A 19173-nucleotide genomic window follows, 5' to 3' on the forward strand; every position below is an offset into this window, starting at 1 on the left:
GTTGAAGTTACACTCATGTGAATACTAATTTAGAAGTAAGTTCCTTGGAATATAGTGAAATTGCATACCTTTACACTAGGATACTAATATGGGCAAGTATATTTGTACCTTTAAAATAAATTGGCAAAAATTTCTAATCTTATTTCTAAGATTAACCAAAATTTATTGAAAGGGTTTTCTAAGATTTATCAGAATAACATTAAACAAAACCATAGATATTAAAACATAGAAGTATCTGGATCAGGACCTTCTGAGGAAATTCAGCATAAACAGTAAATTATGTCATTTCCAGTGCTAATCTGTATTTGGAACTGAAGCTATCCATTCCTTTTCTGTCTAACAGTCAGATAGCAATAGTTTATTTGGCAGTAATTTTGTTAAGTGGCCATTCTTATATATGTACACAAAAGTAAAATTAACCAGCATCTCTTCTGACCTGCTTGAGGAGCGTACTGTATGGCAACCCAAGTATTGCTGAAGCAGTGTTTCTAGGGTGCCTCCAAGTAACCATGATGGCTTAAGCTTCAGAAAGTGGTTCAACATGTTGTAGCTCCACCCATTCGAATATTTTCAATTTTCACCTTGAAATTATGACTAAATGTATGTACAATGCCAAAGATACCTCTAACATTTAATAATCATAGTGAAACATATCCTGTAATAATAAATATTCAAATAGGAAGTGAAGCAGGTGGCTTGTAAAAAAAAGTAGTAAAAAGTAGTAAAAAGCTTTGTTAGGATAAATGAAAATAGGACATCTTGGGAAACAACACAAAACTACAAAACAAGTGAGAAGGAGCAGGGAAAATGACATGCAATGAAATCTTACATTTATTCAGAAGTAAATCACACCATTCAGTGGGATTTATATCTACATATGAAATATGCATTCGACTGCAGCCAAAGAAGCTCCCTCTCTAAATTAAGGTATATTATACATACTTAATCTTGTGTGACTCCATAAAATGGATGAAGGAAAACACAGTTTTGAACTTGCTTACCTTTCCAATACTGCAGTATCTTTTTAGTTTTTTTTCAGTACAGTACAGTACAGGGCATGCAGAATCTATTTGTGTTGTCCAGTTCTTAAAATCCATGTTATAAGATATGTAATTCAAGGGAATATTATTCTCTGGGAATTTTAGTTTTTGTCACAAGATCACATTTATATGGTCCCACCTTTCTCTCCAAACTTAGTAAGTATGGGACATTTTAAAAACATGTTTTAAACAAGCACTATCCTTATTACATCTCACAAAGTGTTGCTTCAGAAGTCCTTTTTAATAGAAACACAATGGAGTCCAATATGTTATTAAAAGCTTTACTAAAAAGTTGCTAAGTAGTATAAAGTGCATTTTAAAGAAAGTACGTATAAAATATACTTGGCTTGTGATTTTGCTAGACTTACTTTATATCTGTATCTGCTTAATCTGTTATCTGTATATTACCATTGCTGTAATGACATCTACTGGTAAAAGCAGTTCCTGAATGTTTAAGAAAAAAAACCTTTTATCAGTAGAATTATACAGTCCTTCAGGACTGATACTCCTTTAATCCTATTATTTCTATATCTTTCTGATGACACCAAAGATACATAAGCCAAACTTTTTGACATTGGGATATACCTCTGGTCTGCTTCTCCCTGGTTAACCATAGTATATTGAATAAAACACAGTTGAATCTACACAATAGGACATGGACAGTGATTTCAAACTATAGTGACTGCGTTTATGTAACACAGTAGGCCAAAATGAATCAAATCATATTGCTTATTAGACTATAGTATGAATTGAGTTTTACTACCACTCACCCAATCCATTTTCATAAACTAGCACCTCTGTTAGCAGAGAAGGAGCTGCAATAGTTACAGATGCTATTGCAACATGGAAGATTGGATCAGTGTAAGAGTGTACGCTAAGTCATATTTTACCGAAGTGAACTTTGGTATCAACCACCTGAAGAAGATTTTCTAATTTTGACTGAGTAGAAGCAAAAAAAAAAATTAGGCTGATGTAATGCTATGTGGGAATGAGACAGGTGAATGGGAGAAATGCTGTGCAGAGAATGATCAGATAAATGGGCATCACTGCAGTTACTTAATGAACAAAGAAGGAAGTTGCCCTATTACATATCTACATGATTGGTTTAATGTAGCCTTACAATAAAATAGAATAAATGCATTGGGTATTGATTTTTGTCTAATCTACCTGAGAAGGATGACATATAGTTATATAAAGTCCAGAGAATTAGTTACAATAAGGATTCATTTGGAGTCTCTCTTGGAAAACATTTGTGATAGCTTTAAAGCAATAAGAGTCAACTGTTAAGTGCCCTTTATGACTCGAATAAGTAATGATGAAAGAAATGTCCTTCTGGGTTCGGCTCCAAGTGGGGAAAAAGACACTGGAGACATGGAGGCTGCTTGGAAAGATGGTTTAATGGTGGACAGAACCACATGGCTTGAGTCCTGAACAGAAAAGCTGATCACATGCTTCAATGTTGGTGAAGAAGAGAAGGAAGGGCTGAGATGCTGAGGCCCTGGTTTTATGCCCTCTCTGGCCTTTGATCGTGAGCTTGTATTCTGATTGGTTGTCAGACTCCCATGGGGCCATGCAGGGGCAACTCTCTAGGCTGCGTTTTGAATCCAGGTTTGGTTGAGTTCTCAGATGCCATGTAGTGAGTTGGGTAAAGGGCAAATATTATCATGCCTTAATCCCATCTCCTGGAGCCGAAGGGGAGAACTCTTTATTATGTAAAGGGATTGGGTTGGCCTTCCTAATGGCCCATTGACAAAGTGGGTTGGGGCAGGAAGCTGCAGGAAGCTATTCTCTCTTTAAAACATATTTCTTCCTTTTCACATCCAGGGAAATGTAATATTCTGCCTTTTCAATATTTCCTAGAATATTTATTTTTTTTCTGGGAGAGGGCTGGGTGATAGCTTCCTACAGTAATAAATGGGAAGGCTTCGAGGAAGGCATGTACCCTAAGACATTTTGTATTATCTATTTACTTCTGCAATTTTTAATCTTGCTATATTAAAGTATAACAAAGCATAAAGTCTTTGTAGTCATAAAAATCTTGGTTATTTCTTCACATCTCCAAATAAATATTTCTTATATAAAGTTATGTATGTATAATTCTTTTCTAAATTAGAAAATAAATTCTCAAATATTTGGTCTTAGACTCCCTTGCATTTAAAAAAATAATTTGAAGATCTCAGAGAGCTTTGGTAAAATAATATTTACTGCATTATATATTAAAAGTGGGCAATTTTAAGATATTTATTTGACTTTGCAGATGTCCTGAAAAGGTGTCAAAGATCACTAGGGATCCCCAAATCACATTTTGGGAACCAATGAGATACAGAAAATATTCCAGGGGGAAAAAAATGAGCAACAGGTGGCATGTATATAGGTCACCAGTTACCAAAATCACGAAGTTGTATGATCAGAATGATACTTATCATGTATCTCATCAAAATAGAATATTAGCTATAGCAAACACAGAACCAGTAAGAAGCAAAACGCTATGTTCATTTTAACAGGTTTCTCTTTGTTAAAACTCCAGATTCAATTAGTTGGAGGGATCATTAATTGAACTAACAATCAAATTCTATGCATTCTTACACAATTAAAATATTGGAACAGCTTATTATCTTGCATAATATTGAAGCTCTATCTTAATTTTCATTGATTTCAATTAAACCAAGATCACAATTACTTTGTTCTATTGATTTAAGTGGAAACAAAATTCAATAAATTATTCATGAAATCCATTAAAACAATGTCTACTTGTCTAAATATTAATAGAATCTAAATCAAAGTTCAAGATAGTTTACTGTGGGAATAATTTCTATAATCAAAGATTAGTATAATCGTGAAAGAAATTCAGGTCTGCATCTTTTAAAACAATAAACCATTTTTTATTCCCTAATGACTAATCATTTTGGGGATAATTCTAAAGTCTATATTTGTCTCTATTTCTGAAATACAGGACAAAATTAAAAATACTTTAATTAAAAAAATTAATATACACTAACTTATCTTGTTCACAACAGCATGAAAAATAATATCTGAGGTACCTTGGGCAATGTTATTATAAGCATAATTTTGTTTTCAATTCTATTTTTGCTGTTCTGTATACAGGTTTTTTTTCCAAGAGATGTGTTGCAATTGGTTTTTTGTGGAAAATAACTCATGCATCACCTCTTGATACATTACTGAAATAACTTGATAAGAGAAGAGAAAGAACCACATTGCTATATCTGTTTTATAAAACATTATTTCACTTTAGGAAACTGGATATAAATCTTTGTCACTATTATATGCTGATATGTTGATTATACAACTTTAAACCAAGGATTAAACTTTGTTGCTGCTGTTGGTTTTAAGAGCTTTCACAGCAGTTTTTAAGCCCATATCTAGTTGACTTTAAATTACTGGTGTTACTTTGAGGCCCTTTCTCTTTATTGATGTGTTGGAACATTGAAAATAATAGAAATTCCAATATCTAGTGAAAACTGTCAAATGGTTAGTTTTACCAAACAACAACAACACAAAAACCCCATTTTGTAATGTCCCAGGAAACTAGGAAACAGTCTATATATGTCTGCTTTCTAAATCAACAAGCCAGCTTTGGAAACAAGAATAACACTGAAATAGAGGTGTAGTGATGGTATCTTGAATTCTGTTTATTGTTGACTTTTTCTCAAGTATACAAATCAGTTTCTGAGTTTTACCTGCCAGATCTCTCAGTGCAAAACACTGGAATATTAAAGCATATTGTTAATTGACCAAGTGATACTAAGAGTAGGAAATGCTGCAACTGATAATTAAAGCCAACTCTGGAAAACCGTACATAAATATTATTAATTGTATTAATAATTTACCTAATACGTGCTTTAAATATTTGCTTTTCTTCCTAAGATACTATTTTATTTTTCCTTTTCTTCAGTTTTTCTTTGATGTCTCCAAAGAATCTGGAGACCATCGCTATCTGAAACTCTTAACAGAAAAGCAGAAGAGGTAAATATGTAATACTGAGCTGGCTAAAATCTGTATGTATGTGTGTGTGTGTGTATGCATGTTATGCATGCATGCATGCATGTATGTATGTATGTATGTATGTATGTATGTATGTGGTTACTGAAAGCAAATCGGATTGCGCGCGTCTTTACTAAAAAGGAATATTTAACCTCGATTCACTAAGCTCAGATGTGTTGACTTTCCTTACACACATTCGCTACCCATCATCCACCTCTTTTTTTTCCCCTTACAAAAAAAATCTCAAAAATTAGTAGGACGTGATGACGACATGCCCTGGCTCATTCTTTGTTTACATCCCTCCTCTTTCCGACCCCTCCAAATCCTCGTTTGCGGCGAGATTGGCTGTAAGGGATAGCAGAGACATTCGCGATCTGCCTCCTGATTGGGCCGAGCTGTCATAAAAAAGAAGGTGGAAAGCAGCTGGGGGTGCGGCTTTACGTGGTTGCGCTGTCCGCTGATGGTCAGTGCGGTAGAGCCTTAGTTCGGTTGCTTCTCTCGTAGGCTGAGGAAGCTATCATTGCTTCGCGCCGGGTCCTGCATTTTCGTCTTGTGTGAACCCGCGTCGGTGTGAGGAAGTCCTCTTTTCCTCGAAAGCAAGTAGAACAGGCGGAAGGTGGGAACGAGGAGGGAGCAGAGTATGGCGGCATCCGTGCCAGATAAAAACATCAAGAAGAAAACGGAGAAGAAGCTGGCTGCTCGAGAGGAAGCCAAATTGTTGGCCAGTTTCATGGCGGTCATGAATAACATGAGAAAGCAAGTAAGTGGAGAAAGCAGGACGGGCGGAGGTGAGGTGGGTGAACTCTGGGCCTCCCGTAAAGAACCCTTGGCGGAGCCTGTCGCTTTGCGGGGTCCAGCAAAAACCCGGCGCTGGGGTGGGGACTACGGGTGGGATCCCCTACTAGAAACCGAGGGACCAAAGCTATGGCAATTCAAGACTCTAGCGCACTGCCTTCCTAGTGTGGAATGTCTCTAAGAAAAGGGCCCCGTTTTGAAGGGATTGACTTGGCATTCTTTTGTTATTTTTCCAAGTCTCGGCTAGGGTTCTTCCGTATGGCAAGCGAGGGCGGGGTGCCTGGTGCTGCCGGCATAAAGCTGCCGGTTCATTGGTGGGATTTGAACTAGGAGCATCTTGGTTTATCGCTCAATATCTTACATTAGTGTAATTATAGGATTCTTTTTCATTCTGATATTCTAGAAGAATTGTTAGGGTGTGGTTCTATAACCCAGTCTGTTCCATTTGGTACTCTACTATTAATTATGTTAACTTGCTAGCTAAGGTACACTGGAAGAAGAAAATACAATGTGCTCTGATACTATCCTGCAGGTAGTAAATAGAGTTCCATCTGAGCAACTTTCATATTGTGGAGTTCAACTTCCAGAATTCGCCAGGCAGCAAGATAAGGCTTAGTGAAGAAAATGAACATTTCTACCAGTTTCTTTGTATATAAGAAATCTATTTCTGTATCATAACTTTATGCTTTTTTTTTGTTCTATTTTAGAAAACGCTATGTGACGTTATATTGATAGTCCAGGAAAGGAGGATTCCGGCTCATCGTGTTGTACTTGCTTCTGCCAGTCATTTTTTTCATTTAATGTTTACCAGTAAGGTTTTATTTCCAGTTCAGCTTTTAATAGTCTCTTTAAATTATCAATTTATTATCCCTAGATTTGCAAAAAAAAAAAAAGGGAAGAACATTTTAATTAGCAGTATTGAACAAGTCTTGTTACTGTAATTCCCATAGTCCTAATTAAACTATGGCATTACTGCCTTCATACATTACTTTATTTTTCTATAGATAAAAACTATCCATAGAAAATTATCAATAGATAGTTGGAAAAAGTAATGTCTCCTCCATGACAGCATGTTTTGTGAGAAGAATATGAAAATAGTTCTTCAGGATATAGCCTAACATTCCATCCTACATGTGGCTGGGTCACCAGCTATTTCTAAATTGGCCACAAATAGGTGATCAAATGCAAATAACCATTGTGCCATTGCCACTGATTCAGTTGTGCTTCTGGAAGACTGTCAGAACGTTTACTTTGAAACAGAATGCTGTTTGGGGATGAGTAGTTGTCCTACTGGTAAGGACTGCTTTACTCAGCTCAGTCTCCTCAGCTTTTCTACTGTTGCTAAGCTATTATAGTACACAATGTTCTCATAAATGTACTATGCTGAGAAAGGGAGAGTGAACTTTGATGCATCCCTTCTTACTTGTGACCAGCATCCCCTCCTGCCCCAAAACAAGTTTAATCAGGATAAGGATTATGGGTCTGGCTTGATACAATACTGCTATTTAGTCTACTGATCCATAATTCTTGATAGCTGTAAATGTAATAGATGTGGGTTACTGCTAAATAGTGTTTGTGAGTAATAGTTCTGCAAGTTTTTTTTGAAAAAAACTCTTGATATTATCTAATTATAGCAAATATGATTGAATCCAAGTCATTTGAAGTTGAATTAAAGGATGCTGAGCCAGATATAATTGAACAGCTGGTGGAGTTTGCTTACACTGCACGGTAAGTATATCACAATATTCATTATTGCTAGTCACCTAAAAATACAGATCTGGAAAATTTTGTTTATGTGATTACATTGGGCATTTATGTACCAAATATTAGTATATAGGTATATATAATACAGAATGTTATTATAAATATTGAAAGAAATATTCACATTAATTTTATAAGCAAATCTTATAGTTGTATTTCTCTGCATATTTTTAATTGTTAAGGTTAAGAAAATCTTCTCAAGGATGCTTTTTTAAATGCTATTTATAGAATTTAATATATATGTGTCAGGTTTTATATGTATATTTGTTAAAATGTTTACTTGTGTAAACACTGATATTTTTTTTCCAGAATTTCTGTGAACAGCAACAATGTCCAATCATTATTGGATGCAGCAAATCAATATCAAATTGAACCTGTGAAAAAAATGTGCGTAGAATTTTTAAAAGAGCAAGTGGATGCTACAAATTGTCTTGGTAAGGCATCTCCCTTCTATTAAAGATATTACAAGATTTCCAAAGTTTAGAATGAAGAACTTTGTTCACTGTGTATTATATTTTGAAAACATTTTTTTTATAACTAATATATAATTTTGTTAAGATTTAAAAATAATGTGCATATTTTAAAACATTGAGGCTTTTAACTGCTTTTTGTTTTTGAGAATCTATTTAGTGTGGTTAAAAATTAGAAATTGGGAGACTGAGTTCTAGTAGAAAACCAGCTGGGTGATTTTGGGACAGTCGTTTCCTCTTAGCCTAGGAATCCGGCATTGGCAAATCGCTTACACAATCTTGTCCAGAAAACTGCAGGAACTTGTCCAGGCAGTTGCCAAGAAGCATAAAGGACTCAAAGGCACAATAAGATGTGTATTTTATATACCGTATTTATCGGCGTATAACACGCAGTTTTAAAACTAAAATTGGAAGCTTAAACCCTGCCTGCATGTTATACGCCGATACTGCGCGTTATACGCCGGGTCCACTGTTCCCTCTAAGGTGCGCGGCCGCGCGGCCGCGCACATGGCAAGAAACCCCCGCGCAGAGGTTTCTAACTCCCGCGCAGAGGTTTCTTTCAAAGCAAACGTGGGGGAGTCCTTTGCAGGCGGCTAGAACTGGCCGCCCGCAAAGGACCTTCCCAAACTTGTTTCAGCGGCAGCTCTCAGCCTGGCGGCAGCGTCACTCATACTGTGGAAGGAGGGGGAGGAGGAGGGAACTAAAGATTGCTTTTACCGAGTCTGCGCCCCACAGCCAGGACCGTCCTTGCGCCCCTCAAGCCGCGTTTCTTCCTGCAAAGCCCTTCGGGCAACCCGAGAGTTCCGCTTGACGCCAGAAGGGCTTTGCAGGAAGAAACGCCGCGTTTCTTCCTGCAAAGCCCTTCTGGCGTCAAGCGGAACTCTCGGGTTGCCCGAAGGGCTTTGCGGGGAAGAAACGCGGCTGGAGGCGCAAGGACGGTCCTGGCTGTGGGGCGCAGACTCGGTAAAAGCCTCTCTTTGGTTCCCTCCTCCTCCTCCTCCTCCTCCTTCTTTCTGGAGCCCCTTCCTCAAAGATTTGGTACCAAAGCAATGGCGGTGAGGAAGTTGTGTCTTTTGGATTTTGCACTGTTGTCTTTTCAATGGTTCTCAGACTGGTTGAACCTTTAGCAGCTGGGGTGATATTCTTTACTGTTAAGGTTACAATTGGATGTGTTGGACAAATCTTAAAAGATGAAACTTTTATTAAAACGTTTGACTTAACTAAAAACGTCTTCCTTTTTCTTCTTCTTCTTAAATATGATTTATTTATTTATTTTTACTTCAGAAGTTTGATGACCGTTGTACAAACTAATCCAACCTAAATGTAGAGGAGGAGAAGAAGGGGGGGGGATTTAAAAAGAGCAGAGGAAAAAGAAAAGAAAGCATGAAGAAAACATAAAGAAAGGGATGGGAGGGAGGGAAGGAAGGAAGGCACTTTATGTTGAAACAGAAAATATTATATAAGGAAGAAAATGGAAATAACTTTTTGCTCAAAGAGGTGTTTTTTCATTTCATATTTGCCTTTTAAGAGGAGTTAATGTTATAATTCATGTTCTAATGTTATAAATTTTAATCCAACATTAAGTTCCGAGCTTCCAAGTCATTTATTTTTAATGAAAAAAAATTTTACTCAAATTTTTGTGTTAAAATGGGGGATGCGTGTTATACGCCGGTGCGTGTTATACGCCGATAAATACGGTAATATCTCATAAATCTAGCACTTTTTTCCATCTTGCATTAGGTATAAGTGTATTAGCAGAGTGCCTTGACTGCCCAGAACTGAAGGCCACTGCAGATGATTATATTTATCAGCACTTCACAGAGGTGTACAAGACCGACGAGTTTCAGCAACTAGATGTTAAACGTGTGACACATCTCCTCAATCAAGATACTCTGACTGTAAAAGCTGAAGATCAGGTAATTTTTTTAAAAAAACACCTTTTTAAAAACCTCATGTCTTCCTCAATCTCAGGTCTTCTACCAGAAGCCTGCACAGTATCTTAGCAATTCCTAGAACTGCATTCTTCTGGACAAAGAGCTCTGATGTCATTCCTGGGATCTGTTGGAGCCACACTTCCAGCTTAGGAGTCACAGCTGCAAGTACTTCTACCACTATTGGGACCACTTTGGCCTCTACTTTCCGCATTTAGTTCTTTCTTCAGGTCTAGTTGATGCACAGTTGTAAAGTTCCATAAGGACATGACATTCTTAATGTTAGCAGTTAATGTAGAACAGCTATTATTAATATCAACATTTGTTTTCCAAGTTTCTTTACCAATTTTGAATGAAAAAAAGAACTCGTCAGTTAAGATTGACAAGTGGTGATAGAAGAAAAAATGTCTCAGGTAATAGTATCTTCTTCTGCTAAATATCCAAAGTTAAGTTTGGAATTTGAAGGGGCGCGTTAGAGTTTATTTTAAATAATATTTTCTTTTCCATTTCTAAAATAGACTACTATGTACTGATATATGTGTCTAATTAAATTTCTTTTTCCTAATTTCCAGGTTTATGATGCTGCTGTCCGCTGGTTAAAGTATGATGAGCCAAACCGTCAGCCCTACATGGTTGATATCCTTGCTAAAGTCAGGTTTCCTTTAATTTCAAAGAATTTCCTTAGTAAAACTGTACAGGCAGAGCCACTTATACAGGACAACCCAGAGTGTCTCAAAATGGTTATAAGTAAGTTTATCATCAAGATGTTTTCTCAACAGTCTAATACTGATTTCCTTTATGAACTGCTTATTTCACCACATAACCTATGAAAATTCTTGGAAAAGAGCTAATTTTATCTTCAGGGTGGGTAGGTAAGAAACCAAGTGTCTTTTACATTCTAGCTCCCCCCTTCCAAGAACAATGCTCTCAAACTTTAGTCCTTCTTTCAGGGAAATCTGTCATTTCACAGGACACTCTCTTTGGATTCTAAAAACCTCTTTTAAGAAGCCCCACACCTGCTTTGGTCAAGGATGATTTGCAGTACACTGACAAATTCTAATCATAAAGCAAGTACAGTCATGGCTGTGAATGCTTTTGATAGTTCCTTTTAGATTCTACTTAATGGAGCTTGCTGTTTTGTTCAGCTACACAAAGCATATTACACATTTTAGAATGCTAATTGTGCATTCTTGAAACAGTTTAGCTAGTTATAGTACAGGTTAGAGAAATTCAATGAATTATATGTTGATCTGCCTTTAAATATTTCAGGACTCAACTGATTTAGATCAAAGAGGCTAGATTGTTGATTCACTATGGTAAATCTATATCAGCAGTGTTAAAATTCTTCACTGTCTTTCAGTTTATTTTTAGGCACAATTTGAATTTATCTTCTTGAACTACATGGGATTAGACAATCCAAAATGCTGCCTTAATCCTTAGTTTCTTTTTTTTGTCATGAGTGTTTTCCTTGTGAAATTCTCTCCATAGAATGTCCAAATACAAGGGTTAGATCCATCTGTTTGGCAATATTCCCTAATGCAGTCAATTCCCCTCCCTCCTTTCCTTTGAAGATAAGTTGGTCTGGTACTTTGGTGCTCTCTATATAGTAGTAATTGGATAGTAATGAAACTTCAGCTTTAGCAGAATGACTGGAAAGAAAGAAAACTGTTATGGCTTTGCTTTCTGAGAGCTCTGCATAAATTAAAACTTTTGTTTAATTATTTGTGTCAACAAGCAAGGGTGAGGAAATAAGTGCTCTACAGAGGTAAGAAACTGATGCACTCTTTTACTTGATGAAGGTGTACATAATACTTATTATGCTGCCTTATGTTGGAAATAAAGATGTAACTTTGAACTGCACAAAATCAGATCCCTCTCCTTTTTTTAAAAAAATAATTAGGTGGAATGAGATACCATCTCCTTTCTCCAGAAGACAGAGAAGAATTGGTGGATGGAACTCGTCCAAGAAGAAAAAAGCACGAGTACCGTATCGCCTTGTTTGGAGGATCACAGCCGCAGTCTTGTCGGTATTTTAGCCCGAAGGTAATTCTGATCTTCCATTGTTTGTATGGATTAGATGTACTATATAAAGGTATGTCTTTACTTAATGCATCATCGCATTTTGTGGCTTTATGTTACGGTTATTTTATTTTTATGTCAAGTAGAGCCTAATTTATGCACCAAAAAGAGAGAAAAGCTGAGGGATGTACTTAAATTGCAAGTATTTTCTATTAATATAATCTCTTTTGTTTACATGTTTGATATTGCACAAAACAAAAAAAGTTTGTTTTTCCTAAAGTAGATTAGGACAGATTGGACTCCTAAAGGATGTTATACTGGGAGATTACAGTTTCTAAAGTACAGTTCTATTTTGGCATAGGTTGCTACAACAATTCAACACTTTTTAAATATATGTTATTGTTAGGGACATGGGTCTGACATAGTTCACATGATTTATTTAACATCCATGATGTTAAAATTGAAAATTCCAGGCTCCATTGTGGTTTCTCACCTTACTATATCATTTTTGAGGATAACATGAACAGAAATATTCATGTTACCCCTCAAACTCTTGACAGAAAATGGAATAAAAATAAAATATTAATGATCTCAAAACTGAAGACTTTTTTTTAAGCACATAGTTGAAAATATTCTATATGACTTTGATTTATTTCTATACAGGATTACAGCTGGACAGATATCCGATGTCCCTTTGAAAAGCGGAGGGATGCAGCTTGTGTTTTCTGGGATAATGTAGTTTATATTTTGGGTGGTTCCCAGCTTTTCCCTATAAAACGAATGGATTGCTATAATGTTGTTAAAGACAGCTGGTATTCCAAACTGGGTCCTCCAACTCCTCGTGACAGCCTTGCAGCATGTGCAGCACAGGGCAAAATTTACACATCCGGTGGTTCAGAAGTAGGTAAGACACATTTACAGACATGGCTGTGGGAACATTAAAAGAAAAGCTACATTTGGTACTGTATTGTTGCAAAATATTTCTTTCAAAATAAGTAGAATACAGTATACACTACTATGCCAATTTTGAATCTACATGATAGCACAGTAATTCTACATGTAATAATTAAACTAAGGTTTTACAAACTTGGATTAGTTTCTATATATACAGTATACATACATATATATTTATATGGGAATAATTTTCACTTAACGTACTGGCCCTTAGCTCATTGGATTTAATAGCACTATTATTAGTTTCATTAATGTGCTGATAAACATGGGAAATGCAACTTTTTTTTTGCAAAGCCTTTTGATGATTTTCCTGATTATATTTTTAGAATTTTTTTTCTTGTACATGTGCATACTTGTATAGATTTCTTTTATCTATCCAAATACAAAACCAAAAATATTTTCCTTTGGATTTAAATTCTTTTCTCATTACTCATTTCTCATTACTCAAGCCTGTATTGGTCACAAGACACATGCCCAGTATAATCACAATATTAGCCATGACCCAGAAGCATTATGTTGGAGGCTGTCAAATAATCTGTTTTATCTTTTTCCTGGACTTCTGCTGTAGGAGTAGCATGTAATTGGAGCCATTTTTCCACTGGCCTTTCCATTGGAGAACCATTTTCTATGCCTCTTGAGTCACTCAAGAGACTCAAGAGCATGTATATCTCAAGTTTCCTCCCTCCTAGCATGGCAAAAAGAGTCTTAGATTTTGTTCACATTAAAGGGGACACACAAACCACTATTTCTCATTTGTTTTCTCTGTGCTTCTACTGAGAATTGCAATTAAAGCTTTTTTTCTTCCATTAATCAAATGTTGTCCTCAATATAAGTAATCTGATTTGGTGTTGAGAAATTGAGGAGATGTCAAGTTAGGATTCCCTGGAAATAGTGTGTCAAAATCTAGGCCATTATTGAGAATTTATTGTCTCTGTTATTTGCCTACTAAGAATATTACCTTAATAAGCAGACAGTCTCATTGTCTAAATAACTTTTTCATTGTTGTTTAAAGGAAATTCTGCTTTATATTTATTTGAATGCTATGATACAAGAACAGAAAGTTGGCACACAAAGCCCAGTATGCTGACTCAGCGATGTAGTCATGGGATGGTAGAAGCAAGCGGCCTGATTTATGTATGCGGAGGAAGTTTAGGGAACAACGTTTCTGGAAGAGTCTTGAGCTCCTGCGAAGTTTATGATCCAGCAAAGGAAACGTAAGTACTGCCTTTATTCCTTGTCAAAAACTTGTATCAGGAATGGGTTTCTTCACATTGTGAAATGGTAGAAAAGTTTGATTTCTAAGTTGCATACTCACACTTCAAAACATTTAAACTACTTTATTCTTATATGGGGAGGAAAATGCAAAAGAGCCATCCAAGAACCTCACTCCATTTTAAGTGGAGCTGCAACTCATCTCCTGGGCTTTGTTGAAATAAGAGACCTAATAGCTAATTATAACATTTCTCGTTAAGTCTTAATCACATTTAATGTAAAGGAAAATATGGTATGAAATTGTGCATTTTAAATATTTGCAGGTGGACTGAGCTATGTCCAATGCTTGAAGCCCGAAAAAATCACGGTCTCGTTGTTGTCAAAGATAAAATATTTGCTGTAGGGGGGCAAAATAGCTTAGGTATGTATTAATAATTTGTTCTACCTAACTGCCATGAGGATATATGGACTGTTGCAGTATTAAAATAAATAAAACCTTAAGTTCTGAAAGATAAAGACATCAACCATCTTGATGCTTGTAGTATGGGCTTTAAAGGGCTGTTACAGTATTTCAAGCAGATTGGTGTAAATGATAGAATATTGTTCAGCACCAGAGGGCTTAAACGCAATCGAAAGTAGTTCCCTAAAATTATCCTATCCTGATTCTCCATAAATGGGAACTATCAAATGCCCTTTATACGGGAGGTTTTTTTTCATATTAATGATAAGTTAAATGTCATATAAATAAAACACAGATACTGGTTACACAATAGTGATATTTCCTTATAAATATTCTCATAATATTCCTAACAAATTAACAAAATATAGTTTTAATTTTAATATTCCTAATCTTTCATATCAATATAATACATATTCATTAATTTGCAGGTCTGGATACTCATTTTCTAAATATAACTTTATATTCCCAATATATCCTGTTTATATATTAATAGTCTTTTATGTTGCAGTTCCATACCGATTTATCTGGAAATAAGAATGATAATATTTTTGTGGCTTTATGATTCCATTTTATTACATCCTCACTACTTATGGAAATTTTATATTCATGATGGATAGCTCAGGCATAAATCAATATTCCAATATTTTCTTAATTTTAAATAGAATTTCTAAATGAGGTTCCTTTACAATATTAAACATTTAAGATTTTTAGATTATATACTCCCATGTATTAGAAGTAAATTCTATTAAGCCCTGAAGATATATTCAGGGTTTTAAATATTTCACAATAATTTTACATCAATTTTATATAGTTTGAAAGTTACTTTTCATCTCTAAGACCTCTATATATTTTTACCTATTTCTGTAGTAGACTAAATGTTTCTTTAAACCACTCAATTAACTTATAATTTATTATATTGGTAAAATATTTTAAATTTCTTGGGGAAAAAGTTTTAATCCTAAAATGGTAATGACAAAGTTATATTGGCTTAATAATTATTTTCTTTCTTCCTTATAAAGGTGGCTTGGACAGTGTCGAGTATTATGATATTAAACTGAATGAATGGAAGATGGTTTCCCCAATGTCATGGAAAGGTGTAACTGTAAAATGTGCTGCTGTCGGTTCCACAATTTATGTTCTAGCTGGATTTCAGGGTGTGGGTCGCTTGGGGCACATCCTTGAATATAACACAGAAACTGATAAATGGACAGCAAATGCTAAAGTTCGTGCTTTTCCAGTGACCAGCTGTTTAATTTGTGTAGTTGACACTTGTGGAGCAAATGAGGAGACATTAGAAACTTAAAAACTTTAGGATTATCAAAAACTACTCCTGAAAGAAATTGTTATTCGTTTTGTTCTCTCTTTTACTTGTATCTGGGAAAAAATTGGAATGTGATTTTCATTATTATTTTCATTGAGTTTTCTCATTTGAATACTGTTCTTTAGTGCCCCCGCTATGCATTGGAACTATTTCAGTTTCTCCAAATGAGAGGTGAAGAGAAATGAAAATTTCTGAAGATGCCCATATATTTTCAAAAAACAACTGTATAATGTGCATTGCAAATCATTTCAAAAATAATCTCTACATTAATCTTCATTTTTCATTAAAAGCACTGACATTCTTCAAGTAGAAAACTCCCGAAACAAAGTATTAAGCTATATGTTGTTCAAACTAGTGGTCAGGATACCATCTCATCACAGAATTCAAGTTCTGTAGTTTTGTTTCCAAAAATTGAAATAGTTAATTCCAATACTATTAATCTTCTCTTTGTACTTAACTTATTGCAGTAACAAAGTATTGTTATTGTACATGAGCATTCTATCTCTTTAAATGCTTGTATCACATAACCAAAGTGATATGTGGAGGAAGAGGCAATAATTTCCCAAACAGACAGTCTTAAATCTGTACAAAGCTTTATTCTCTTGAGTGCAGATCCATTATATTCTTTTAAATATGCATCTAGGAGCTGGTGATTTTGGTAAGTGCATTTACTTTCTGAAATATTACAAGTATAAACAAAATAATATGGTAAATTTATTTTATTTGCAAGTGGATGTAGATAGGGATATTACAGTGGAAAATTTCATAAATGTTTTTTGCAAATTCTGTTTTAAAGTTTTGTCCTGAACTGCAATCAATTTTATTTTTGTCTTTTGTGTATAAATTGAAATCTATGCTACTTAAAATCTGCATAGTTTTGATCTGATTTCCTTCCTTCAAGCTTTCAAAAATCCATAATAATTTCTTACATCTCAATAAGATTGCAATAAGGTTTCAAAACTATATATGTACTTTAAAAGTACTCATTTATAAACTTGCATATGAGAAAGTTGAATGATAGCACTTATAAAACTTGGGTATAAACATACTGCCTATTTTTTAACATTTTTTGCAGTTAATAGAGAAAGAGAGAGAGACTGATTTCTTCTAGATTGAAATGTTCTATATTGAACATGGTATATCTATACGTATCTTTTTAGTATTGGCTTTTTGTCATGAAAATCGGAACTTAGTACTTTAAACAGCTCTGTATACTTGCAAAGAGGGATACAAATTTAATTTTCTAACAACTCCTTTAAGATGAATTTAAAAACAATTTTTTAAACAAACTGAAGTGCATTTTTCCAATTAATAGATTGTTCAAAAATTAAAAAAATATTGTAAGCAATGAGAATGCAGTAAGAAACTTAATCCACCTCATTAACAAATAAGGTTCCTTTATGAAACAGGGACATTTATAAAATTAATGTAAACGAATGCAAGTTTTCCAGAGGTTTACATTTCTCCTTGTTATTTGTTTAGGCAGAATGTGATAGATCTGTTTCATTGTGAATTCTCACTTATTGTAATGTTCATTGTTTATGAACATTATGTGCAAAAAAAATTCTTGTTTTTGTGTACTGGCCATCTATTAAAAAAATCTTGTATATTGAATAATTCTGTTATGTATCAGAATTTTGAAAGTGAAGCAAATACCTCAGTGAGGCTTTTGTGGTCAGTTAATTTTATTAAATATTTGTTCCTAAAATGTGTTGTTTTTATTTACTGTTTATCCTATCAATGATCCAAGCAATTGCTACCCATTACATAATACCCCAAAGATATTTTAGAGAGCTTAAAGATCTGGCTGTTTCTTCTGGCCTTAACCAAAGATGGCTGAAGTTTCCCAATTCCACCAGATGTTGGTGCTATGGGCTAATGAATTTACCATCTTTTTCTTTTCTAGTCTGGCTCTATTTTTTTGTTTTTGTTTATTGTACTATGAGCCATCCAGAAATCACCCTGGTGTCAGGCAGTAAAGCAAAGTAAAAAAGAGGTAACATCATGTACTATTGATTCATATTCTGTTGCAGCAATAGAAATTATAATCCTTTTCTTAACTGTGTCCCATACACATAGAAAATTGTTAAATAGTACAAGATTTGACAAAAATGTTAATGGTTGAATCCACTGTTTTGGGTAGAGATTTTTCTAAGGGTACTGAGTACCAGTTTGTGAGATGAACAGATTCCAACATCTATAGCACTGATTTGTGGTTTTGGGATCACATGCAGGATGCACTATGGAGATTATTTTGGCAAGATTATAATGTAGGAAACTCTTCATCCTGCATGTGATCCTTAATCTTGGGGAGCCACTTTCCATACTTGGAAAATAAAACAACTTTACATGTTTACTTTCATAAAGTACCCACCTGCCATACTTTAAAGCAGTGATGGGCAACCTTTTTGGCGTGGTGTGTCAAAAATCGGCAAAAAATCGAGCATAACTCGCGTTGTGTGTCACTTCGACAAAAACATAAGACTCTCTGTGCCGGCCTGACTGGAGAGAGGCGCGCACTGTTCCCGCACTCCTCTCCTGCGGGTCCTCCCTCGCCACGCTGATGACGTGTGTGCGCATGGCACGCACGCCTTACCAGCAGCCCCTGCGCTCAGAAAGGGGCGGCGGTGATACAGTAAGTGAGTGTGGGTGGGGGAGATCACACGTCCCCCCCCCCGTTCCTCCAGCACAGATTCTTTCATCCTCGGCGGCCGTGCAGGAGCCGAGGATGAATCGCATGAAATCCTGTGCGTGTCACCCCAAATGGCTACGCGTGTCAGCACTGACACGCGTGTCATAGGTTCGCCATCACTGCTTTAAAGTAAAATAATCTCATATATACTACAAAAATGGGTTTCACTAATCATTAGGTTCATAAATAGGCTAAGCCAAAACAAAGCAAATTACATTATGTCTTAGTATGATAAGTGAATTATTAGATTCTTGCACCAAAGTATGTGGCTGAAGGATATGGCCAGTCACAAAACATTTTTGTAGAAGATAAAAAAACTTTACTAAAAAGGACGGAATAATTTTTTGGGGTGTGTGTGTGATGAAACAACTGTCTTTCTGGGTTCGGCTCCAAGTGTGGAAAAAGACACTGGAGACATGGAGACTGCTTGGAAAGATGGTTTATTGTTGGACAGGACCACATGGCTTGAGCCCTGAACAGAAAAGGTGATCACCTGCTTCAGTGTTGGTGGAGAAG

General features: G+C 35.4%; 1 protein-coding gene across 3 annotated transcripts; it reads left to right on the forward strand.

Annotated features, from left to right (window-relative positions):
• The first annotated feature begins 5125 nt into the window (after positions 1-5125).
• Positions 5126-17673, forward strand: KLHL7 (kelch like family member 7). Of its 3 annotated transcripts, XM_087712784.1 has the most exons (12): positions 5126-5802; positions 6370-6447; positions 6545-6647; positions 7472-7565; positions 7908-8032; positions 9809-9984; positions 10572-10746; positions 11900-12042; positions 12682-12922; positions 13985-14186; positions 14508-14605; positions 15664-17673. In XM_087712784.1, the coding sequence occupies exons 1-12, from the start codon at positions 5683-5685 to the stop codon at positions 15945-15947; spliced, it is 1839 nt and encodes a 612-aa protein (XP_087568910.1). In that variant the 5' UTR covers positions 5126-5682; the 3' UTR covers positions 15948-17673. The 3 variants fall into 3 exon arrangements, with proteins under 3 accessions (XP_087568910.1, XP_013910515.1, XP_087568909.1); XM_014055040.2 differs by lacking the exon at positions 6370-6447 and having other exon boundaries at positions 5128-5802; XM_087712783.1 differs by lacking the exons at positions 5126-5802; positions 6370-6447; positions 6545-6647; ... (1 more) ...; positions 7908-8032; positions 9809-9984 and adding an exon at positions 10072-10412.
• The last annotated feature ends 1500 nt before the right edge of the window (positions 17674-19173 follow it).

This window comes from Thamnophis sirtalis, unplaced genomic scaffold (genome assembly GCF_051295495.1).
Source record: "Thamnophis sirtalis isolate CommonGarterSnake01/CBP01778 unplaced genomic scaffold, rThaSir2_p1.2 scaffold_4, whole genome shotgun sequence".
NCBI lineage: Eukaryota > Metazoa > Chordata > Lepidosauria > Squamata > Natricidae > Thamnophis > Thamnophis sirtalis.

Bases quoted from the DNA above. Each gene is read 5' to 3' on its own strand.
- KLHL7 (XM_087712784.1), top strand. From the start codon at position 5,683: ATGGCGGCATCCGTGCCAGATAAAAACATCAAGAAGAAAACGGAGAAG. The intron at 5,803-6,369 runs GTAAGTGGAGAA...ACTATCCTGCAG, and splicing joins TGAATAACATGAGAAAGCAA to GTAGTAAATAGAGTTCCATC. The intron at 12,923-13,984 runs GTAAGACACATT...TGTTGTTTAAAG, and splicing joins ATCCGGTGGTTCAGAAGTAG to GAAATTCTGCTTTATATTTA.